The sequence below is a fragment of the Boleophthalmus pectinirostris genome, unplaced genomic scaffold (genome assembly GCF_026225935.1).
Source record: "Boleophthalmus pectinirostris isolate CB_2022bp ecotype Guang Dong unplaced genomic scaffold, ASM2622593v1 HiC_scaffold_13, whole genome shotgun sequence".
Classification (NCBI taxonomy): Eukaryota; Metazoa; Chordata; class Actinopteri; order Gobiiformes; family Gobiidae; genus Boleophthalmus; species Boleophthalmus pectinirostris.
In genome coordinates this window covers 34,015,126-34,040,790 of record NW_026571036.1, presented here as the reverse complement: position 1 = coordinate 34,040,790, position 25,665 = coordinate 34,015,126, and the positions used below count along the sequence as shown (strand labels likewise).

The following is a 25,665-nucleotide window of genomic DNA, read 5'->3' as shown; positions in this document are numbered from 1 at the left end:
CATAATGTAGAGAGTCTAAGCTTTATAACTAGATATAACATGCCCACGTGAAATATCGGCCCATATCAGCAAGCATATCGGCCGATAGCCGATATGTCTCCAGGTGCCCTTATTGGCCGATAATATCGGCCAGCCGATATATCGGTCGGGCTCTACTATAAAGCGCTGAAAAAAACAGCTCTTTCCTTGTGCGCTGATGATGATAAATGTGAAACTTTTCAGAGATGACAGGTCTGCCCATCATATGCATAGACTGTAGCGGTTTGGCTTCGTAGCTTACCAAAGTCGCACTAAAACATTTTGGTAATAAGGTAATACCGTATACCGTGGTAAAAGCCCGAGAAATTTTAACAGTATAAAAATCTGGATGCCACCCAACCATATTTGGAACTATGAAAAGCATAAAATGAGGAATAGGTTTGGACCAGATCTCCCTGCCCCAGCCCCTTATGGAGGAAGTGTCCGGGGTGAAGGAAGTCTGGGAGTCCCTGCTTAGACTGCTGGCCCTGTGACCAAGCTCCGGATAAGTGGAAGAAAATTGATGGATGGAGTTTGGACCACTGCAAACTGTTTAAAATGAAATAAAAGTTCTGTTTTTCACTGTAAGGCTGATGGTTTGATCTCGGCTCTGACAAGTAAATATTAATATTGTGTCCTTCACTTCTCCTACCTTTTGTACTGGAGTTACTGCCAAACTGTTAAGCTTCTTTGAGTGTCTGGTAAAGTGCTTAAAAGTTAAACAGCATTATTCTAATTATATAACAAGAAATGAATATTACAATAACGGAACTTAAAGAAGCTCCATGTATATGTGTCATAGAATCTCTAACTGTTATAACTGTCTAGGCTCTATGTTTAAAATGTTGCATTAATTTACTGGCAAGTACCATTTTAACATCAACATTACACCATCTTCTCTATTATCTAATAAAGCCATCACATATTACCAGCAGAACATGAGACACTTGTCACAGTTTCCACGCATGATTCTTTGTTATAGAATAGCTGGGAAAAATGACACTATTTCCAGTAATTCCCACAATAGTTCTTTCTTTTTAGTTATTTTACAATTAATCCTTGCACTCATCTGTTCCCATTCAAGTAGCCACATTGGTATTTCACTCTTAGTTACAGCTTATGTCAGATACACGCAACACAGTACTACAATCGTACAATTTTGAGGTATTTGTGAGACTGACAATTGCTGTTTTGATTCCTTTCTCCTTGAAGTCTTTTTGCTCTTAATTATTCTCAAATGGGACTCTTTAAGTGTTTGAGAAATGTGCAGCAGAAGGTAAATATTGTATTTGAATGCATCATCCAGACGTAGCCCGGAGTCACGCTACGAGAACAGCGTCTGTGCTTTTCTCTCCACCACAGCAGCTCCGGTGTCACAAATACAACCCACTCTAGTACTCATAGGGCTGTGCAATTCATCTAATAATCAATGATCAGCTTGTGGCTTTTAATTGAGATGTGTACAGCCAGGCTTCTGTCAGTTAAAGCATAGTTCAAACTGAGTTCAGACTTTAAAGAAGAAACGTAACGATTTTGTGAGTTAAATAGCAATTATTTAAAGTCTGTATTGTTTATGGTAAGAAAATTAATAGCCATTGTATTTGTTTTGAATTTTTAAGACAAAGTAAAATCCAATGTATAAAAATATATAAGAATTCAAGATTTCCTGAATGGCCATGATCTATTAGAAACCGCTAGTATATTGTGTTTACATTGACTAAATAAGAATGTTTTTATTATTATGTGGTATCAAGACTGGTATTGATATCAGTGTCAATAGTCCTTAGATGTCTTTAGTATAAAAAGTAAAATTATAGTATTGTATAATAATATAATCTTTAAAATCAAATTCCAACACATCAGCAATGAAGAAGGAACAAAATGTAACACATCCTAGAAATAGTGAAAGAAAGAAGATATTGGGGACATGTAATGAGAATGCAAACTCAGAATCCCCCTACAAGTCTAGAGATGGTCACTGACAAAAAAAAAAGAAGCAAAGGAAGGCCCAAAGAAACTCTAAAAAGAACAATGAGGCGGGATGCACAGGCCTGGGGGAAGACAACGGAACAGCTAGAGACCAGTGCCAAGGCCAGCAGAGGTACAGGAAGATAGTAAGTAATAATAACACTATCAAGGACCCATTCTTTTATTCACAAACAACCACACTGAATACTTTTATATACTCTAATGTAATACTATTGATGTGGGTCGTCCTGATATGAGATCTATGGTATCTTGATCAGACTTATGTTAAAGCTGATCAGATAATTACATAGTGAAATTGATCAGATAATTACATAGTGAAATTGCTATGATATATTTGTACCATGTGCATAAGAAGTTCAGTTCATAAAAAGTCATTGTAAAAATCACTTAGCAGCTCTTGATCTTTATTATACACTATTCACTTCTTAAAGCACTCTCCCCTTTCATCAGTTATTCGCTACATTAGCCAAGACTATAATTCCAGTAGCAGATAGTAATGCCGTGATTGAGAAGATAATGCCTTGTTTCCCAGTGCATCAGCTATTATTCTGTATTTTGCTAAGCACCGAAGATTAGGTAAAGCTATACTAAAATCTTCCCCGTTATTCAAGCCCAAATCCATGGCACTTATAATTATCATGCGGCGATGAGCATCTAGTTTAGCCCATTTTAAAGGCCCTATATTACGCAAAATTTATTCTTGTGAGCTTTAAGCCATGGTAGAATGCTGTTACCTCATCCAAAACATGCCTGGAGTTGTGTTTTGTTTCATTTACACATGTTTGAGTTACCCTTTATTATTAGTCTGTCTACATCTCCAAAGCTCAAAATGCTCTGTTCCACCTTGAGATGTCATGTAGCGGTAATTTTCAAGTTAACAGCTGCCTTTTAACTTAAGTTTAGTAGAGGTGGGCAGTTCTAAGGTTGAAGTGATCCAAATGATTCTAGGGAAAGCGTATGGAGTTTAAAAACTCAGATGAGCACTTCCTATAGTACTACATGACATCACAAGGTGGGCCAGAGTGTTTTCAGTTTGAGAGAAGAACTCAGCCTAAATATGCAGGGTTTGTGCATTAAAAATGTGTGAATGTAACTAAATGCAACTCCAGGTGTGTTTGTGAAGGGGAAATAACATTATAACATAGATCAGAAAATAGCGTAATATGGGCAATTTAACTTTTTGATTTTTTTGGCAGAGTATAAGCAGGAATGTGGTGAAAGTTTGGGCATATTGGAGCATGTGGATTTTCGAATTGAAGTAATGATTGGAAGATAATTTAATGTGATGGGCACTACTAAAGTTATCCCATCTGATTAAACACCAAAGAATGCCTAATTTCAAATGGAAAGAGCATTGCTAAAGAATTCCATTTTCCATGTGCCACAGTAAAGCGCACATGTTTCCGTCACTCAAGGCCGGGGCAAACTGGTCACCCGCGGTTATATAAGTCTCCTCTTTACTCAAGCAGTTCAAAAATTGTAAAAGATCTGTTGGATTTTTCAGAAGTGACCCTGACACATTACATCATGGACTTCCATCACTGTCTCACTCTCCCATAGTCTGTCTATATAGGATGTCAGTTTCCCCAGACGCGACACGCAAGTAACTCCTAAGCAAAAAACTTCAGGAGATAGGAAAATCTACGATGTCTTTATTTTAGCGCAGGCAGCTTACAGAACTCAATTCAAATGATTACAGGATTTTGGTCACCAGCGTCTCTGAATGACAGCAGAATAGACAGCTCTTATACATGACATCTTGTTGAAATATTAACTAATTGATTAGCTCACTTTAGCAAGAAAGTCCACATACATATTTGATAAAACTTGTTTTGAAGGACATTTTGCAGACATATTGATCAGGCTACCAGGTTCCCCCCTTTGGACCTTGATTTGGGGCAGCAACCAAAAGAAAACATAACAAGAAACATTTTGATATGATTCAATTAACAGTAAAGCATCAACACAAGAAAATAAACCCACAAGGACCAGTGCCATAGAAATTCTACTGTGGACTGAGATTAAAATAGGACCCTTAAAGAGCACTATCTAACTTTTTAGTGAAAGCTCAGCCACCTGCTTGTCTCCATAGAGATGTTATTACTATAATGTTCCACGGCATGGCATTAAATCTACATCTCTTACATTACCAATATATTAAACTTAAATCTTACAGTGAGATTTGAGTTTTAATTCTCCACGGGTCTGACCTATAAACTATCCTCCATAGAGATAGATCAATTTAATACCATACATTCTAGGCAATGCAATTAACATATCCACAGAGACAACTGGAAAGATTTCAGGAAGTTCAGCTTTGAGTAAACATATGTTTAATGTGCATAATTTAAAGTGCCATTTCTTTGAAGGGTTCATTGATTTGTTGTTCTACCACATCAAATCATCTGCATCTTAGTTGTAATATTCAACCGCTTGTCTGCATATTGGCCTTTTGATCCACTCTAATATTCACTTTACATACTATAATAAAGTCCTTGCAACAAATTGTGTGTGTAACTTTGAGTGGGCAGCTGTTGCTACATAAGTGACTGAGCCTCAAATTAATAAGTGTATAAAAATATAAAAGAGTATAAAAATCTCGTTACGACTAATGCATTACTGTCAAATGACTAATGTTGTTAATATACAATAGTGGGTTTCTGGGCATACATTTTCCTAATTAATTTTATTTCATAATTCAAAATCTATATATTATAGCAATTAATTTTCCGTGGAATGGAAAGGTATGGGTTCAAAGCAATTCCATGCACATTGTTCTCAACTAACTTTGCATTTATAGTCCTCCCACATAGGCCTATACCTCTATAATTTACATAGCAGCTTTTGCAGCCATTAAAAGATGTTATACCCTCTACCTATTCAAGGGCACCGCTCTGACTCTATCCATATTAATAATAGCACGAAAGACAAATGTAGCTTAAAGGGAATAACTGCTTAACACGGCAGACATCTTACAGCCCCCCTGGGAGCACTTTGCGGGAATATTCATGATATTATAATGGTTTTTCCTTAGGGTTTAAGAGCACTTTCTGAATGCATGAAAAACAGATGGATGACTTTTGCACGTGCACGCCTACTTACAGATTCTCCGTACTTGCTGGGAATTTGGGAATGAGATCAATCCCGCCACAGTAGATTTGGTGGTTCCCGGGCTCGCAATCGCACGACTCTGGACAAGCTTCAGCTTCGGCCGTTGCGCACATGTGCAGCGTCAACAGCGCAAACAAGACGCACGCAAACAGCACCTGCATACTCAAAACAAAGTAGAAAAAAAAATCCTCCAAGATAAATAGTCTTTTAGTCAGTGTGAAGTCTTCAACACGCGTAAAAGCCCACGAGATTGACTTAACTTATGAAAACAGTGTAAGAGTGAGTAGTTTATTTTACCAGGCTCAATGAGATTCTGAGTGGTTGTGAAGGTTGGATGCTAGAAAGGGCAGCTGCTGCATTTTGAAGGAGGATTGGAGGTGGTCTTCTGGAGAGAGGGTGGACTTTGGGGTTTAGATCTAAAAAAAAAAAAAAAAAAAAAAAAAAAAGAAAAAGAAAAAAACTCTGTCCAAAAATTCCATGCGTTGTACCTGCCAGGGTACAGTGCATGTACATGAAAATAAATTGCATTTAACACAAAGTTTAAGTATTTTTGCGTCGTTGGAATTAGAAAATAAATAATAATGTACAAATATATTTGTATATTAAACGTTGATTTCTGAATGTTTTATGTAATTTATTTCAATGATTTCACCTTACAGTTTATTCTTGTTTGCTGTCTCCAGAAGTTTAGAAAAGCGGCGGTAACAGTGGCGCAAATGAGTACTTTTTGGACAATGTAGTTCACAAATAATAAATTCCAACAGTGTACCCCTGCCCGCTTCCTACATTTCCCGTCGGACTTTGCGGCTGCGTACGAAGTCGGTTGTTTTGCTGCTCAGGCGCGGCTAGTTTGAGTTGCCATAGCACAGTGAAGCTGAGAGTTTTCTGTTTCGCAAGAGATCAGGTGGACCTTTATCTTTTTGTTACTCAAAGTGCATTGCAAGTAGTTTTCATTTTAGACGTTTAGTGCGCGTCTGCAGTGGTTGGATATTAACTTTTCATGGATGCATATAAGAATAGTTAGCCTTGGAGCTAGCTCGCTAACGCCGATGGAGATTTTACCACTTGTTGCTAACGAAGAGGATCATCCCACAACAATCATCTGAGGGGTCGTCTGTGAAAATAAAGAAAAAGTACAAAGTGCAAGATGTATGTTTTATTCGGTAGATGCCTTTAACTTTGAAGACGACAATGAAAAAGTCTACTTGTCTGTTTACCATGTCAACAAAAGGTTTGGGGAAGAAAGTTAAAATCCTGCAGTTTGTGTGTTAATACGATTATCGACCCATTCAGGAGCTAACATGGACGATTAGTTAAACCTCAAACCAAGAAAACATACTTTGTTTCACGGTTACTTGGGATGTCCTGCAGTATGAACACATCCAGTGAGTCAGATACATATGAGAGGAACCGGGGGCAAAGGGTGAGGGGCCGAAGACAGAGCCGAGACAGAGGCAGAGCGAGAGATGTCCCAACTTCAGAGATCTCCAGTAAAATCAGCACTTTGGCAAATACTCTACAGGTACTGTCTTTCTCCATTGTACCACAACACTGCATGAGTTATGAATGAAATATTAATGTGCTATGTGTTAACGCAAAATTGACTCTTGTGAGCTTTAAGCCATGTAATGGTGTTACCTCATCAAAACATACCTCGAGTTGTGTTTTGTTTTCACTCACACATTTTTGAGTAATCTTTTATTATGAGTCTGTCTAGTCTAAAGCTCAAATTTCTCTTTTTCCACCTTATGATGTCATGTAGTGGTAGTTTTCAAGTTAACAGCTACCTTTAGTTTACTTAAGCAAAAATGGGCAATTCTACAGGTGAAATGATCCAAATGATTCTTGTAAAGTTGTATGGACTGTAAAAACACAGTGGACCACTTCCTACCACATGACATCACAAGGTGGAACCAAGTGTTTTCCATTTGAGAGAAGACCACAGCCTAAATATGCAGGATTTGTGTGTTACTTCAGGGATGTGTAATGAGGAAACATTATAACACATAGTATGGGCTCTTTAAGTTGATAGTGTATTAACAGAAATTATTTGAGAATATTATATTGTTTCTAAAATTAATCTACTGTCCGGTTTGTTGCAGAGCACAAGCAAAAACCTGAATAAAGTTGACCGGATGCTGGGTCAGTACAGGGAGCACACGGATGACCAAGCTGAAGCCATGGCTCTGGTGAGTAAACACAACCTTATTATAATATGTCTGTCTGGTCCAGATAATTATGATCATAATTACAGTTATTGTAATAGTTGACTAGTCCCAATTAAGTAACTTGCTGCTCTAATATTGTTATTGTGCTGTGATAAAAGCACTGTTTGATGCAATGTTTCATAACAACACATTACGGTATGTGTTCCACTCTGGTAATGTTAGCTTGGTCTTATTGTCTTGAACAAGCTGCAAATTGGTCACTCTAAATTGCCCGTTGTAAATTAGTGTAAGTCTGAATGAATGTCTGTTGTGTCTCCAAATGCAAGCCATAAAATGAACTAACTGTTGCCCAGGGTGACCCAAGCTCCTGCAACACTGTGCTCATTTATATTTCATCTTCAGCTTAGGGAGAACTTGGAGGACTCGATCAGCCAGCTGCAGGCCCAGCGGCGGAGTGGGCGCCATGGGACCAAAAGTGCCTCTGCTTCAGCCTCACCTCTTCACACAAGTGACCTAGATCTCTACTCTGAATCAGGTACAAAACACTTCATGGTGCCATTGTTTGCGTATTCTATATTTATTTTTGGATACAAAGTAAAGTTTAGTATCCTCTCTTGCTTGCTCTTTTATTGTAAGCTTTTTTGCATTTGCTTGTCATTGCTGGAGTAAATAAAGTTGTACTATTATTTTACTTTTCTATTCCAGATAGTCGACATTTTCACCCCACTTCTCCCTTGAGAGACTACAGGAGTTCTCCAGAAAGAAGAAGGAGGTCCCACTCAAGTGTTCGCTTCAAGGATGCTCGGCTGACAGGAGAAGAGGTGAGAGAAAAAAATATATATATTTCTGCAGTATTATCTTTTACCATCAGGGGGCAGGCTACAGTACCTTCACATGTGCTGAATTCTGCCCTGGAGAATTAATGTCTTTTATAGATTCCTTTTATAAACTATTTTTTTCTTCTTGTTTTGTATTCTGTTTCTGTGTGATGTAGATCCATACTTTACACCAGTCCCTGAGGGATCTTCGTAGTGACCAGCAGAGACTAGCAGATGACCTGGGAAGAGAAATTCTCAGGAGAAATAGGTATTGTTTGTGTTCAGATATATTTCATTCAGTCCACAACAGCTTATAATAATATATAAAATACCTTTTCAAGAATGCCACAGATTAAAGATGAGGGTTCTCCTTGTCCCCATGGAAATGTATTATATGTTACCTTGAATGTTCCTTAGTTTGGCATCCATTTTGCATTTATTAAACATACATTCAACATAGATTAAACATACATTTTTACAGCATACAGGTTTGCCTCTCCACAGATCTGACCTGTTAATTGGCCCACTAGCCTAATAGTGTCACTTGCTTGTCATACATAAGTGACATAATGTCATACTGGAGAACATTCCAGCTAAAGCAATAACATCTTTAAAGAAACAAGGAGGTGGCAGAAAAGTTAGAGTTACTGTTCTCTATAGCTTTCAAGGATTTCTAATTAAGTCTTATCATTTTCATTCATTATTGTGTTTTACTCAGACATAACTTCATTTCCTGATTTCTATATAGAAGTACTATTATCTCAAAGGCAAACATGGTCCCCTCTCTTGGCCAAATGATTATGAAGTCATGGTACTAAAGTTATCCAGAGAGTTTTGAAAGTCAAGAGGCGGCGTATTTTTTCTTGCTGCCCATTAGAATTTGACATTTTGCTGTTATTAAAAACCTTGCCCCCCGCGATGCTGCTGACCACACTGCTCTGACCCTCCTCCCTATTTCAAAGCCCGACATCCACATAATTATTTCTAGTAGCTTCACATCATGCATTCATTTTGATTAGTGCTGTTTGGGAATAGGAATTTTAAACGCCTCTGAGCCTCTATTGCTGCGTAAATAGCTGCTCTCCTCTGAATTTGTCTTTTTTATAGGGCCGATATTGACACGCGGCGAGCAATGGAGAACCTCTCGGAGCATATGACAGCTTCACAAAGACAGGATGCAGTGAGTTGTGGCTGCCTATTCCACCATTTTAAAAATATGCTTTCTATTCTAAACGTCAGAATAAAGGCGAGGGGCGCAGAGGATTTACACGCCTCACAGTCTTTGATGGATGAAAAGATCCCATGCACATATATTTCAAAAACAGACCAATGAGTTTTTGTTGTAAAAATGTCTAGCAAACACTTCAACTTCATTCCCAGCACCTCTGGTTGGACGAGTGTGTTGGCTCCACCTGACATGTTTAATATTTTTTATCTTGACGCTGACAAGATAAAGGTATTTATGTGAATGTGATGGTTTCTGATTACACAAAGAAATCGCGCATCTTCAGCGTAATGTTTTCAGTTGTATTAATAAGATAGATCTGTCACGCTCTCGTCTAATTTCCTGTTTCCTTACGAGATCTCAAATACAAAGGTAGCACGCTGATGTATTGTGTCAAAATATGTCCCTTAGAAGAAGGAAAGAAGTTTTAATTAACAAATCTTGAGTAAGCCCAAACTCATTTTTAAGGATTTGCGAAATATCGGCTCCAGTGTTAGTATTGGCCAATCCATCTTTGTCAGTATCTGTATTGACAGATAAGTGAAAAGTCAGGTTGATCTTTACTTCATTTTCAGATAAATTTGTGGGACTGGCTATGGATTTCAAAACTAAATACTGGTATCAGCAAGGCCAAATATTGGATATCTTATCATCTCCAAAAGTCGCTACTGCTTATAATTATTTCTGATAGTATTTTGATTATATTTTGATTACATTTTACTAATATTGCCGGTTGTTATGTTAGAGCACATACTTTAAGCTAGAAACAGTGAGTCATACGTGCTTGATGCTAATGGGAATTTTTGATTAAATAGATATTACTATCTGAAAGCCTTTATTATGTAATTTGGCAAATAAGTACCCTTTGCATTGCATGCTAAAATCTATGTGTCTGTAAAATCCAAAAATATGATGTATAGTGTATTGTAATGTGTATATTGTGTTCAAATGCAGAGCAGGAAACAAATGGAACAATGTAGGAAAGTGACTAACATTAAACTGCTTTTCATCAGCCTTGGTTTAGCTCTCAGATTGTGTTCCCCTATTAGACAAAAGAGGTGCCAAGCTTTTATGACTGAGGCTATTCAGCTGCTGCTCTCTCATTTCATTTAATTTTACCCATTCTGGACATGTAATAGATGTTTTTGTCAGACTACCCTTGATATCCAATTTATCACTCCATCTTTCCAATTATTAGCTGAACTTTAGCATTATCATTTTCCCCACGTGTAGGTGTCGTCTCTTGTGGAACGCCGTCTGCACGAGCTGGAGCTGGAGAGGGAGATGACCTCGGAGAAGAGGGTCCCAGAGCGCAGCAGGAGGACGGAGCAGCGGGCGGCCATGTCCGAGGAGGTGACACTACACTAATGTGATCCTGTCATGTCACACCTCTCTCTCCTCACACTCAGGGAGATCACACGTCCAGCACTGAGCCTGGTCAGGGGCCGGACATGGGCGAATATGAAATCTAACACCTCTGACCATGAGTATGACTAATACAGTCACTGGTTTGTGGTACAAAAGTATTTTAAATGAGAAAGCCTGTGAAAGCTCATTATGAACTTTTGTAACACCTTCTGAAAAGACCTGGACTGCCTTCATCATCAAATCGTACGCCACATAACCTAAACCAAAAAACACAAAACAGAACGCTGACATTGTGCAAAAATGAACTTAATTGGTTCTGAAATGGAGGCTTCAAGAATAATCACAATGTAATAAAAAATATTTAAATGATTGCAATGAGCTAAAAAGTTCAAACATTTCAGTAATCTTTAAAGGTACACTGTGTAACTTTTCTGGTGGGGGTTTCACCATCTGCTTGCCTTCATTGAGATGTTCCACAGTATGGCGTTATATTTATCTGTCTCCATAAATACAAGGGCGTGAGAAAAAATGAGCATCGGTGCCATGGCAAACATTTATTAAATGGTGAAAAATACTCAGAATGGTCTCTATAAACAGGAAGTTGAAGCCCATCGATAAATGGCAATTATAAAGCATGTGATTAAGTCCACATAGGTCCCAGTAGTAGTAGTCTTCCCACTCTTTTGTCCTTAAGGCCTCCCTACTTTGTCAACAGTTTCTCTGATTAGCTTTAAACTCGAACACTACTGCTAATGCTCAGATGCAGCAGTAAGTAATCATTTGCTACGTTCCCATTTTGTGCCAATCACTGCCTTTATTTTTAGTTGTGCAACCGTCTAAAAGCGTTAATAGCAGAGAGGGAGCCCTGTCATTAGGTGCACTTTAGTTTTGGCAGAGATTATAGCTCAACTGAAGCCTATAGGAGAAAACGTCACATTGCACTATTAAGTCAGGGTTAAAGGAGATGCCAGAAATAGTAATTTGAAAAAAATAAAATAAAATCATGCAGGAAATACTTTGTAGTAATATAATTTATAACGCAGGGTTGTCAAAATGATCAAAAATCAGATACTAAATGATACTAACTGCTAGATACTCATTTCAGATCCTCAACAATTAGATCTTGAGTTTTATCAGATCTACTATAACACCACATGGTATGATTTTAAAAAAAAAAGCTATTATTTTTTGTTGAAAATTACAGTATTGTTGAAAAGTTTGCTTTTAAAACTTGAGTATCAAAATCAGTATTGAGTATCAAGTCTACTCTTATTGAAATAATATCGAAAGTATTGAAATAGAGTTTAAAATTTTTGGTTGTGGCTTTTAGAAACCTGCCAGAACCGAATAAGCTACATGGATGAGTGGTCAAATGTAATCGCTCTTAAATTTTGTCAATTTTTCTTTTGCTATTCATAATCTGGAGTAGATTGTGCTCTGTATCTGTAGATTAAAAATTGTAATTAGTAACTCTTTTCCCCTGTATCTTGAATTCAACATTGGCGTGCAGTAGTAGTTAATCTTGCTTTAAAAATGCATTCCCCATCCTTTTATCCCATTGGAGTATGTCAGTATTTAGTTTCACCACATAGGGGCACTGTGTAGCCACTCTCTTACTGTATCTTATATGAACAACACTTGCAAAGATAGTAGCGTACAACTCATTTGCATTGCCTCTTTTCTGTAGTGGCCTAATGGGACACCAGCAGGGCCCGAAGCACTAGAAAAAAAAACAAATTTGTCCAAAAATTAAGACTAAATAAACAAATATGTGGAAATGAAGAGGAAAATCATGCTTTAGTACTAAAAAGCAGCAGAGGAGGAAGCAAAGGGCGCATCTATTCCCCACCGATGGGCCTGCTGTGACAATCAAAAACATGATGAGTCACTTGGCGCATGTTATTGCTAGCAGCTGGTAATTCATAACCACATTCTGCGTAAAGTAGTGGCATCTGAACCCTTTAAGTATTCTTCATAACATTAGCACAATTCTTTCTTGTTTATCATGACTTAATCTCAGAAAAGCTATAATTAGAAATGCAATCCACACTGCTGTTGATACAATTTATTTCGGTGACACTATGTTCATCCCTATAGTACCCATTGCTAAACAGCTAGACTGTATAAAGAATTGGACTAAGGGAACCTGATGTCATCCATAGCGTTCGGCTCGAGTCAAATGAAGTTCACGAGGCTAGCAGTTACACGGGCAAATTTGGAGCAGAGTTTCATATTAGGAATAGGAATTTATTTATGGACAAAATAGCGGAATAAATGTGTAGCAGGTTAATACGAACATTTTAAGACCAAAATAACGAGGCTCACTGCAGCAGTTACAGAGAGAGGGGGTGACAATTTTGTAGAGTTCAATTGGAGCTAGAGTCGATGGAGCCGGAAGCACCCCCATGCTCACTTCCTCTTTGGAAAAAGTTGTGAAATCTGAACCATTTAAGTATTCTTTATAATATTGGCACATTTCTTTCCTGTTTATTCAATACATTTTTGTGACACAAGCTGTTTTTGACCGTTTACCATTGAAAAGTTTCAGAATGAAGAAAAAAATGGGATCTTTGACATAGTGATTAGCTATTTAAAACAAAATATTATATCTTTTGAATGAGAAAAGGTCCTTAAAGGTCACTATGGGTAGGGATGAATACATATCTTTGGTCAATGCATGCAAATTTGTCTCTACCTGCTCAACGTTCACAGCTCTCATTCACCAAACTACATCAGCTGACCCAACGCCACTGCCAGTTTATATTTGATTATTAGTGATAGAGGTGGGAACACTATTAATAAAAACATATACTGCATACCATTTATGATAGAATATGCTGAATTACTTGTGTGTCGTCTTGTCCTTCACCCACTGATTTTATACATACGTTCATTAAATTTGAGTTGTGCAATTTTCCCTCTCGTAGCTTCCAGAACGCCACAAAATCCAACCCAATGAAGGAAATGAGAGCATCACGGATAGGTTACTCCAAGTAGAACGAGAAAGGACCAAGGTAAAGTGGTTCATATAAACAAATATAGAGTAGTACTTGAACTTCTGCATTACCAAATTCACAATATTCATTAAATATGTACAAATAATTAGTTTGGATATTTGGAATGAGAACAACCCATGTCTTATATTATACAAAGTACTAATACTTTTACAACATTTTGTAACTGCTTCATAGCATGTGCATGGTCCAGTGAATTGTTTTGTCAGAAAATAATTACCTATCTTTTTAAATGTTATAATATACATTTTTTTACATTTAAGGCCTTTTTTTACGAATCAAATGCTTAAATATAAATGTACTTCATTAACAGGTTTAGATAATTTTTAAAATCATGTTATCCAACAAAGTCAAATTTTTTATTGTATTTTATGATACAGATTGTCCGAATTAGGGATGGGCATGATTAATCGATTAATCGATAATTGATCATTAAGAATTTCATCGATTACGTTAATTTTAATCGACAAACCGAATGCAGTTTGCTGTGTGTAGCGTGACCAAACAGGGGTCCGTACATGTGTCTCTGCACTCAGAAGGAGCAAGCAAACACAAACATTCGGTCAGTCTGCAGCGTACCGAAGCACAAATGCGTATTTAACGATGATTTGTACAAGAAATTCCACGCTTTCCGTTACGTTCGGGACAAGTGGGAGTCCATGTGCACAGTGTACAAAGCAGCACATATGTTTCGGTGTCCAGTGGGAAAAAGTTTTGCCAGGTGAGAGTCGCACAAGGTCGATGACGAGTTCCCCCCGTACGGTGTCCTGATTTTGACAAACGCAAATATGGTCACACTAACCTGTATTCCACTGAATCATGTCTTTTAATCTGACAGAAATTGACCGCATCAGCGACACAAGAGCTGTAGTTTTATCTTCGCTGAGTTTATGCAAATTAGCGATGTGGTTTTAAGTTTTGTTTCTGTGAGAGTTGAACAAAACTGCATTAAACACATTATAATTTCAAACGGATTGATGTGGCTCTAGAGTCGTTACGGTTTATATGTCGTAAAGTTGAATTTATTTATGCACATTAGTAGTGCAGATAGTAATAATAATGATGATCATTTTAATATAAAAACGTTAATGATTAATCGATAATCGATCGTTAATTCTTCCGACGATCGATTAAGAAAATTTCATCGAATGCCCATCTCTAGTCCGAATATATTTACTCCAGAGTTTTGTCCACTTAAAAATGATCACAATATAAGCCTTATGTTTTCTATCTTTCTGTATTATGTTACCTTACTAACTTAAACTATGAATTTATTGTATATAAAACCCATTGTTGTTATTGTATGTTATTGTATCATTGAGTCATAATGCCTCATTATATATCACTGTGTCCCTATCAGATGGAGGTGGAGCTGGACCGGGCCCGCAGACTTCTGGAGCAGTCGGAGGACAGCAGAGAGACCCTGGTTCAGCAGGTTTGTTTGTTTGGTCTTCTGGTTATGCAAGGCTAAGGAAATCCCCCCACGGTACCACAAACAGACGACGCAGTTGGTATGGCAGTGTTTTAAGACGCAGGTTTAGTGCAAAGAGTTCTGTCTAAACAATGAGTCAGTCACTGTGGACCTAACTACGTCAGTCTCTTCTGCTGGGCCTCCTGATGCGATGATCCCTCTCTTCATTCTCTATTCGCTATACTTTGAATACTAAACACTTGTTTGAACTTTCGCTATGTCTTATGCAAGTCTGTTATCTTGCCCCTGCCATTATTTTAAAAACTTGGTAAACTCTTGCTAAAGTACGTGATAAAGGTGCTTGATAAAAGGGGACATTATTGGTGTAGTATTTAAAACTGAATAGGAAAATTAGCAAGTTCATTTAAATATGTCCCTTTGATGACCTTTGGCCCTGCATAGAAAAAAAAAGTGGCAGTAAATAGGATGCATTCTAGTTGATGCCAGAGATTTGTTAAGAATAGCTTGTGACAGTTCTTCCAAAATAACCAACATGACTGTTACATTCTCATTTAAATTGTTTATCTCTAAAGGCTGTGCAGTGGATTGAATTTTTATTGAGATTGAGGTTCAGTCTTTTCTAGTTGTCATTACATTTTAATCAAAAGATCTACAGCTATTCTCCTGTCAGTAAAAACATGTAGAGTGGAGAATAGGCCAGACTTTGGAAAATACATTTTACATTTTTTTGTTGTTAAATGACAATGATGAAAATTCTATTCAGGAAATAAATAATGAAAGCCACTGTTGTTTGTTTTTCATAAGATTGAAAATTGAGGTCTACATATCCTACATTCTCCCTTCAGAAAAACTCAGAATAAATAAGCATAAAAACAATGAATGACAACTGAATATTTTAAACAGCCCATATTACTCTAATTTTTGATCTGTGTTATAATATTTTTCGTCAACACAAATGTTCGTGGAGTTGTGTTTTGTTTGTTTAACACACAAACCTTGCATACTTAAACTGAGTACACTCTGTTCCACCTTGTGACATCATGTAGTGATACAGGAAGTGCTTCACTGTATTTTTTAAATCCATACACCTTCACTAGAATCATTTGGATGCTTTCAGCCCTGGCCAAAATTGCGAATATCTACTGAACTAAAGGTAAAGATGGCTATTAACTTGCGGACTTCCTCTAAATGAGATCAAAAGGTGGAACAAAGCATTTTGAGCTTTGGAGATGTACACAGACTAATATTGCAGGATCACATACAAGAGTCAGTTTTGTGTAATATAGGGCCTTTAACTGCACCTTTACACCGGCTTTGTGTATGTTTTTATGTAACCTTTAGTATAGACTTGGTCATGTTATTTCTTGTGATTTTTCACCCTCTCTTCTGACCCACAGGTGGAGGACATGCGCAGTGAGTTGCAGAGGAGCAGAAAAGCCCAGAGCGAAGCGCAGAGGGGGCGTCTGGAGTCGTCACAGCCCATTGCCCCTCCACATGGCCCCCACACTGAGAGAGAGGAGAGGGGGGGCGGTGCGGGAGGCACAGGTAACTGATCCAAGTGCTCCAGAGGTGAGGGTCACAGCATGGAGGGAGCACCGGGAGGAATCGGAAATCTGTACTTTTACTGCAGAGATTTCAACACCACGAAACTCTACAGAATGGTGATGGATTGTGGTTCATGGAGGAATTTTTCTGAGTAAGACGGCCTTCAAGAGTCAAAATATTAACCCTTCCAGATACGATACCGTCGGACATGTTTTACATAACCGCGCATAACTTTTTAACCATAAAAGATAGAGACTTAATTTTTTCCCCCTTGTATAGATAAGACCCGTGGCTTTACGAGCATCTTTCCGGCATCATCCTACGTCACACGCACGCTGCGTGGTGACGTAGTGAAAACAGGTGTCCAATAGGAACTTCGCTCTTCGGCGCGTGACGCGCTCCATCCATTTTCATTGGCCCAAACTTTGCCAAAGATTGTTATATCAAGATAGTTACTCCTCTGAGCGACTGTGCTCATAGCATTTGATAAAGCAGACCTAAGTACCATTATTTCTCAAGTAAATGGCAAATTACGCATCTCGGTGTGCGTAATTGCGCATCCCTTACTATTTTTATTTGAAAAGTTTTTTTTTTACTTGCAAATGATACATAATACACCCAACAGGACGTAAACAGCCTAGTGCCGAGCAATGAATCGGGTGCGCGCGGGTGTGAGCAGGTGCGCGCAGATGCGCGCTTGGCGTACACACATTTGTGTGCCAAGGCATTTGTTGTTTTGCGCACAGAGGATAAAGAGCTCCGGGAAGTCTATCAGAAGAAAGAAAGAAAGAAAGAAAGAACGAACGAACAGAAATGGCACGCAAAGCGTCACTTTCCTTGCTGGAAGCAGTGGCGATGGTAACGGAGCCTGGCAGTGACGCCGAGTCCGATGTGGACACTTTTTATACAGATGAAGAGTTGGATTACCTGGAGGATCTGGACGCTATTGAAGAGTAAGTAGCAAATATTTCATAGTTATTTAGAGCAAACATCATGCACACTTGTAGTAAACGGGCGTAAATACATAATAGTAGCATGCGTAATGCCTATTTACGCATTGTTTGGATACAGTTTTATTTGATGCGTGAGGGGTATAATCATTTAGGTGGGGGATGAGATTGTGAACTTCAGACAACTGTTTACCTGTGTTGCACTAGACTTATGACATGTATGTTGTTGTTTGTAATAACGAGCTACAAACTACATGTGTAAAGTGGATGAAGTGGTTTGGGAGGTGTGGATGTCCTAATTAGTGAGGTCATAATATGTTGACACCATTTGGGTGGGGGATGGGGTTGTGCATTGTGTTTGCCCCTGCTGCACTAGACTTAGACTTGTTGTAGTACATGTGTAATACACAAGTTTTACACAAGCACACAAACTAACATTTTTCCCTTTTCTTTTGTTTAGTGCTGAGTCAGAGGATGTTCCTCAGGCTCCTCCAGATTCCCCTGTGCCATTCACTTCAGGTGTCTCCCCAGCTTCATCAGTGTCTACAACCCCAGCCACCCGTCCAGAACCATCAACACCTTCAACACCTACGATCTCCTCTGAGAGCAGGAGGAGGGGCAGGGATGGAGGACATGGAAGATCCAGATCTCCACTCCTCAGTACTTCATCTCGACCACCACACTTACTAACCACCACACCAGGAAGACCGCAGCAGGCAAGGATCATATGGGAGGCTGTCATGTGTGCACTGCTGACAAACACAGGGGAAGAGGCAGTGTACTGCATGGAAATGCAAGGCCTGTGATGTGGCACTATGCCTGGTGCCTGATAGGAACTGCTTCCATGATTGGCACTAGTGAAGGACTTGGACGAGTGCACTTTTTTTTTTGTTTTGAGGGCAAAAATGACATTTTTAGAATACCTACAAACTTCATATTTTGCACTTTTGTAGCTAAGACCCTAAACTAAGTATTTATTATGTCTAAAAAGTTGTTTATACATGTTTGCTGTGTGTTTTGAATAAAGGAGTGTGAATATTATTTTCCGTTTTTTTTTTCCTTTGTATTTCTAGTTCTATAGCTTTTATTACAGCCATATGACACAACTACAGCACTCAGATTGTGAAGGAACAGGTTGTACTGAAAAAAAGGATGTATAGCACTTCATTAGGGGATAAAAGGGGGAGTTTTAATAGCAAAATTAGGAAAAAAATCCAGGCGAGGACAAATGTACCAAAAATGCCCTTAGGTCTGGAAGGGTTAAAAAGGGAAATCATTTGGTACTTGAAAAAGAGCATAATGTTAACCAGTTGATACTTCACAGCTGATACCATCAACAACCCCTGGGGATCATGTGAAACTAACTGAGGGCACTGTTCTGTTAGACGCTCTCGACTCAAGTTAGATTTTCAAATCTCACTTTCAGATTAAATGTTTTGATCACAGGCTCCTGTTGCTTAAATCGATTTTGTATATATTCTTGACTTTTCAGACGATCTTAAAATGTCTCTGCTTTTTGCAAGCAAGTCAAAAATTTTCATATCTAATTTGTTTTGGTTGTTGCAGATCGTTCAGACCTGGAGAAGGAGGTGTCAGAGCTTAAAGAGCAGCTGCGCAGAGCCTCTGTGATGGGGGAGGTGGAGGAGCTGAGGAGGGCTTTGGCTCGTGAAGAGAAGGAGAAGATGCAACTCTCCTTACAAGTTCAGGTTTGTCCATTGTTTTATATGTAACGCACTGCATATGTTTCCATGCACACCAGTCTGATCATTATCTGATTTCTGAATTTATCAGTTCAATGAAATATCATGTAAACAGTAACAGCTGATGATTTATGATTTACTGGCCATAAATGTACCCACATCCGATCTTTGTTTTTTGCCCTTTTTTAAAAGCACTGGCCCAATCTTTTTCCTGGGTGTTTGAGGTTCAGATATATTGTATTGCATGCAATTAGGAAGCATTTTATTGTCCTATAATCAGGAAGTTAGTTGCTGTTACTTAAATTGTCATAGCAATACTCCAGTCTCTTCTCTGAAAGTTATGAAAAGCGTTTTATAAACCCATCACGGTGAATAGTTAGGCTGCTCAGAATAGATAAGGTAAGTGAGGAATAACTCTGGACTATAAACTGTTTAAAATGATCTAGTTTTATTTTCCTCTTTTAAGACAGTAAAAATCAAGTAAAGCAGTTATAACGCATCTTTCCAAGGCCTCCCTCTGAATGTCTGTCTTTCAAATGTGCCATTAGTCATCACAGTTAAGTCATACGGGCGCCTTTTTCTGTCGTCTGGTTATTTCAGTGAGAGATGTGTCTCCAGCTCCATAGCGGCTTCACACTGACCTTTTCTATATCTGCAGTGAAAATGTAACCTTTGTATCGACAACAACAAACCTGTCTGTGTCTATGGGCATTTCTGTTACTTTTTGGGGTAGGCCAGATCCAGCATCAGTAACTCACATTTTTTAAACAAATTTCCTTAAAAGCCCCAATACCTGATATTTGAACAGATCTTAAAATGTGAAAACAAAAATCTAAAATTATTGCTCAATTAACTTATGCATTCCAAGCATCCTAATTATTCACAGCAGTGAGTGTATATATATAATGGAGTTTTGCTGTCATGGTAAAGGTAATAATAACTAGCATTATAACTAGGTCTTTCATGATTTTGAAGCATGATATATTGCACACAGTTATATCACAATAAACAATAATATACCACTGATACAAATAATAATCCAAGTAAACAATTTTTTTTTAAAATGCTGCATCATTAAAAAGCCTGAGCTACAAAAAAATAAATAGCTGAAAGGACCAATAATTTGTATTGGGAATTACTTTTTCATCCCTCTACAGCTCAAATGTATCATATTACATAAAAAGTTGCAGAAACCTCCCCACTATTGCACAAAAATATATGCACACAATAAATAAAACCCCAAAATACCTTGTTCAAAGTATCATGTATTGCACTATAATGTATAGTATTATTATAGCGTAGTAGTGTAGTTTGTAGTGTATTATGTAGTATAGTATGATAGTGTGGTAATGTGGTAATGTTAATTATCCTGATAGGCCTAATGACAGAGTGCACGTCCTTATCTAAGATAAAAGACTTCAATATTGGTTGCAGACAGCGCTCAGCTGGCATATCAATAGCTGCTTATACAATATACTGTATCTGCACTGGAGCAAGAGACATTTTGCTAAAATACATGGGCAAAAATAATAACTGGCCATTATAACCAGTTTCCTTCACTATCAAGTTTAGTTTTTAGTTTGTTTGGTTCCGATTGAGATTCAGACTACTTTGTTTATCCCTTCAGGGACAATTCATTTGAGCAGCATTTCAGACAATGTTTGTTTTATTTGTCAGCTGTCTGGTAGTTGGATTGAGAATTTTCCAGTACTTCTTCTTCTGGTATCTCTATTAGGCAGACATTGACTCAGACTTATTAAATGGTATTAAAGCAGCCACAAGATGAGACCTTGGCGCAGCATTTTACACATTACTCTGAGTATTGCTGGTTTGTTAGAGTTGACATAACCCATAATTTTAATGCCTTTTAACCTACTGTTGTCAAACTCAACTGCTGAAGCTACAGCATTTTTTATGCAATAATTTACAACACACAACACTATTAGTTTCTTTAAAGACCTAAAGAAAAACTGACTCTTTTGAGCTTTAAGACATGTTGTAATGTTGTTATCTTCTGGAGTTGTGTTACAATCCCTCATCATAAACCAGGAGGTGTGTATTATTTCATTCACAAATGTTTAAGGCTGAGTTTTTCTCTCAAACTGAAAACATTGTTCTACCTTGTGAAGCCATGTGGTAATATAGGATGTGCTCCATTGTGTTTTTAAACTCCATACAACTTTCACTATTATTTGGATGATTTCAGCCCTGGAATTGTCAGTCTCTAGGTGAAAGGTGAAAGGCAACTGTTAACTTGAAAATTATTGCTTGATGGCATCACAAGGTGGAACAGAGCATTTTAAGCTTTGGTGATGTAGACAGACTAAAAATAAAGGATTACTCAAACATTTGTGAATGAAACAAAACATAACTCCAGGTATGTTTTTGATGAGGTAACAACATTATAACAGGATTTATAGCTTACAATAGTATATTTCACATAATATAGGTCCTTTAACTATTGTGCACAGTTTTGGCTATATTTCATTGATATTATGTCTCATATGCACTTTTAGTTTCCTACGCTCTCAGCTCCGGCCACATACCCCAACCCTAGTACTATCTGATCCTCTTAAATCAACAGTGAGAATAGCACATCAGACAGTTTGAATCAACAGCCCTTTTTCCTGCTCAAACTAGTGCAACGTGTCACTTTCAACCCTGACATAAAACCCACATTCCCCTGCTCTGTGCTTCTCAAGGCAAAAGGTTGCTATCAAAAAATATTTCCAGAAAGGCTCGACTTTTAGAATTGGCACATTTTGTATTTTCTTGCAACCTGTGATGTTTTCAAATGTGTTTAAACTCCCACTCTTTCGTCTGTGGCAGAGTGTGTCACCCAAGGCGTCTCTTAGCGGTTTTTAAGTCGACATCAAAATAAACTCTGCTTTCATTTTATCCGTAAATGAGTTAAATGAAGTATAGTCTGGAGAATGGGGTGAAGGATTGCATTTCTCACTGTTGGTTTAGACAATTGTGATTTGGCTATGACTAATTGCTTCGTGATTAATTACCACTGATTGACAGTTTTGTTGACTTAAACTGTTCCAGGCGTCGCCTCACCTGTACACTCTAAAGGGATTTTATTACAGTGTTGAAACTACCAACTAACTAACAACTAAATTACCATAAAGACATCATATTAAGTTTAATTCTAAGAATTTTCTCATATAAATCATTAATTAACAGTTTATTAATTGTGAACAGCAAAACAGCCTAGTAGATGCACTGACTTCATATTCAGAACTGCAGAGCACATATTCAGCTGCTAGCCCCACCTCTTAAACCTAAAATTCTAGGATCATTTCAAGTGAGTACAGTCAAAGCGGTCAAAGAGAGTAGGCAAAATTGTTTTGCTGACCACTCGAGGATGCAGGACAATACAGGATTACTCACACATGCATGAATCACTCAAAATACTTTCATCTCAAAGTAAGCTAAATTTGAAGGGAAACCATTGGGACACGGGTAAAAACATCATACAAGTCAATTTTTCAATATGTGTCATCTAACATTCATTATATAATTTGGCAGTAGAATATTTCCTACGACTTCGCCTTGGTGACTGTATTGTTGTTGTGTGCTGTCCCTGTACAAATAATACCATACCATTAACCAAAAGAAATTGTGTTCTGTTACAAATTGTATATTGCTTTGTTTCTGTTCCATCCTTCACTCCTCTAACCTTATCTTTCCTCTTTCTATGGTTGGTCTTTGTTACATAAAGTGCAAACACATCTATTCCTGACCTTTCTCTTTTGTGTAAACACTAGGACCTGACGTCTGATCTGGCACGCCGAGAGCAACAGCAACTTCGAATGCTCGACCAGCTCAAAGAACTACAGGTACCTGGATTAATGTTTTCATGATACTAAAATTTCAAACTTGATTTTGATATCAGATTTGGTACAGTATTGCTGCTCACAGGACTGAAGTATTACAAATTGTATCATTATGACTTGGCCTCCATATTTGTTCATTAGGAAATTACACCCTACCATTATAATGTGGTCTTAATCAGCTCAAATTAAAACTTGATTAGACTATTCACTTAATATGAGTCATCAAAATTATGAAATTACTATGTTTTAAGTCTACCATGTAACGTTTCTGGTAGATTGTCCACCACCTTTAATTGTATTGGCTGGGAAGTTCCATTGTATGGCATTAAACTTTATATCTTTCATTTATTCAGTTCAGTTTCTAACTCAAAAATGCATTGAAAAACATGCATGCAAATCTGAGCAGGATTACCTCTCCGCAGATCTGAACAATAACTGGGTCTGGTGACATCACTTGCTTGTCTCCATGAAAATAAGAAAGTTTAATACCATACTGTGTAATATTCCTGGAAGAGCACTTGGCATCTCTTGGCATGGAGACAAGCCGGTTGCAGACCTTCCAACAGAAAAGTTACACAATGCACAAATTAAAAATTTTTGGAAAAAAATGCAGTTATTGTGAGCCTACATTTGAAATATTATGAAATTGGACAGAATAACATCTACAAGTTCAACTTTTTCTTTTCTGTGGAGTGAAATACTGCTTATGAACTGTAGACATCTTGTGTCTATGGTCCTTGCAGGGCTGTGAGAGCGCTGAGAAAAGACAGTTGGAGGAGATGCTGGAGGAGAGCAAGAGGAGCAGAGACGAGCTGAAGACCAAAGCCCAGGAGGCCATCCGTCAGTGGAGGGCGAAGTGCAAGAGACTGCAGAAGGAGAGAGAGGAGGTGAGACCTTAGACCAGGCCTCATAGAGGGTCAGACACAGGCTTTCATAACCAGAGCTTTGTGGCTCATTATAAGGGTTATGCCGATTTTCACTCAATCAAAACAGAACTAGTTAATTTTAAACGGTTTGCAATGGTCCAAAGTTATTCCTCACTTACTTTATGCATTCTGAACATCCCGATTATTCACTGTGATGAGTTTACAAGTGCTTTTCACAACTCTCAGAGGCCAGAGGGGAGTTTTGTTGTGACAGTAAAGCCAACAACACTTACTGATTATCAGACAGTGAAACACTTTCTAATTACATGCAACCAGCACACACTGGACATATTTTCACCATAAGGTCAAGGTCTTTAAGCACTTCTCTTCTTTCTCCATTAAAAATTTGGTAATTTCTGAGTAGAAGAAAGTCAAAAGTATCAGATCCCAGATACGAATTGATACTTAACTAGTATCAAACAAGCAAAGTATCAATACTAGAAAAAGTATATACAAAATCTGACTTTTCCTGAGTCAATGGAGAGTAATTTTAAAGAATCTATATATCTATATATAGAATCTTATATTTTGTGTTGAATTTTGCAATCTGTTGACTTTTCTTAGTATTGAAATCAAGTTTCAAATTTTTGTATTTGTGACAACAGTACTAACCACTGAGAAGAAAACAAAATGTGTTGAAACAGATGAGAATATGCTATAAACCCAATTACACAGAAGTATATTTGAGAATATTTGTACATCATCTGGCAATAACAGGATATATTAACAACTGTGGCTAATTAACAGATTTTTCCAATACAAGCTTCAGTTCTTCTGTCAGGGATGTTTTTCTGTAGTTTTGTATATTTTTAGAAGCTTTGTCTAACTATAAACTAATTAACATGTTTTAGGATGATTTTAAATAATTGGAAAGCACAATATGTTATCTCTTAATTTGCCAAAATGATAAGCCTCTGTTTATTTCCCCAAAATTTGACACATTCCTATACATAAAATATTTGAGCATATGGTATTTGTGCCCCTCCAGTGAAAACATACATCTGCTTCAACGCTCTGCAAACCGCCACAATTCTCTATTTGAGTCTTATCGGAGCTAGCTTTGATGGTTATCTTTAGGCTTTTTTATTTTTTTTGTCGAAGCTTTCTTTTCGCAAACCTGCAGAGCCTCTGCGTTTCTATCAGTTGTATCCAGACACGCACCAGACCATGGTAAATCTCTCCCAAGCAATCTCAGCGCAAAGAAATGTAGCAGCAGCACTGGTGGTAACAGAGGCACAAATACAGAAGGGCTGTTAGCTGTTAGCTTCTGGCGTATCTGTTCAACACGACACAGCTGCCCCGGGCTTCTGATTTTCTGATTTAACAGCTGCTAGTGCTGTTAGTAACAACAACCAGACGACATTTAGTGTGTGTCACCTTTGCCCATTTTAGCAAGTTTTTCATAGACTCTTGTTTTATTTTTATTTTGATCTGTATTCCCCTGAAATTCCAGGTCTCAGTGTAGTTCACCTTGAGGTTTGGTGTAGCCAGAATAAAGTTAAAATCGAAAATATCCCAACAAATAACTACAGTCGGTGTGAGAAAGTACAGAATGGTAC

At 37.8% G+C, this 25,665-nt stretch overlaps 2 protein-coding genes across 5 annotated transcripts in view; one reads left to right on the top strand and one right to left on the bottom strand.

Moving 5' to 3' along the window:
• tshr (thyroid stimulating hormone receptor) overlaps positions 1 to 5,279 on the bottom strand; it is a 35,184-nt gene extending 29,905 nt beyond the window's left edge. Inside the window, exon 1 of the mRNA XM_020927673.2 lies at positions 5,110 to 5,279. Coding sequence (XP_020783332.2) covers positions 5,110 to 5,279 — 170 coding nt within the window. The remainder of the gene's footprint in view (positions 1 to 5,109) is intronic.
• A 665-nt stretch (positions 5,280 to 5,944) lies between these two features.
• Positions 5,945 to 25,665, top strand: part of LOC110162776 (centrosomal protein of 128 kDa) — a 74,256-nt gene continuing 54,535 nt past the window's right edge. For all 4 annotated transcript variants that reach the window (XM_055149613.1, XM_055149614.1, XM_055149612.1 and 1 more), the window contains exons 1-13: positions 5,945 to 6,640; positions 7,221 to 7,307; positions 7,689 to 7,821; positions 7,992 to 8,107; positions 8,281 to 8,372; positions 9,212 to 9,284; positions 10,563 to 10,682; positions 13,625 to 13,711; positions 15,072 to 15,146; positions 16,541 to 16,688; positions 19,205 to 19,344; positions 23,112 to 23,183; positions 23,924 to 24,067. In XM_055149613.1, the coding sequence (XP_055005588.1) occupies positions 6,479 to 6,640; positions 7,221 to 7,307; positions 7,689 to 7,821; positions 7,992 to 8,107; positions 8,281 to 8,372; positions 9,212 to 9,284; positions 10,563 to 10,682; positions 13,625 to 13,711; positions 15,072 to 15,146; positions 16,541 to 16,688; positions 19,205 to 19,344; positions 23,112 to 23,183; positions 23,924 to 24,067 (1,449 nt within the window). In that variant the 5' untranslated portion in view covers positions 5,945 to 6,478. The remainder of the gene's footprint in view (positions 6,641 to 7,220; positions 7,308 to 7,688; positions 7,822 to 7,991; positions 8,108 to 8,280; positions 8,373 to 9,211; positions 9,285 to 10,562; positions 10,683 to 13,624; positions 13,712 to 15,071; positions 15,147 to 16,540; positions 16,689 to 19,204; positions 19,345 to 23,111; positions 23,184 to 23,923; positions 24,068 to 25,665) is intronic.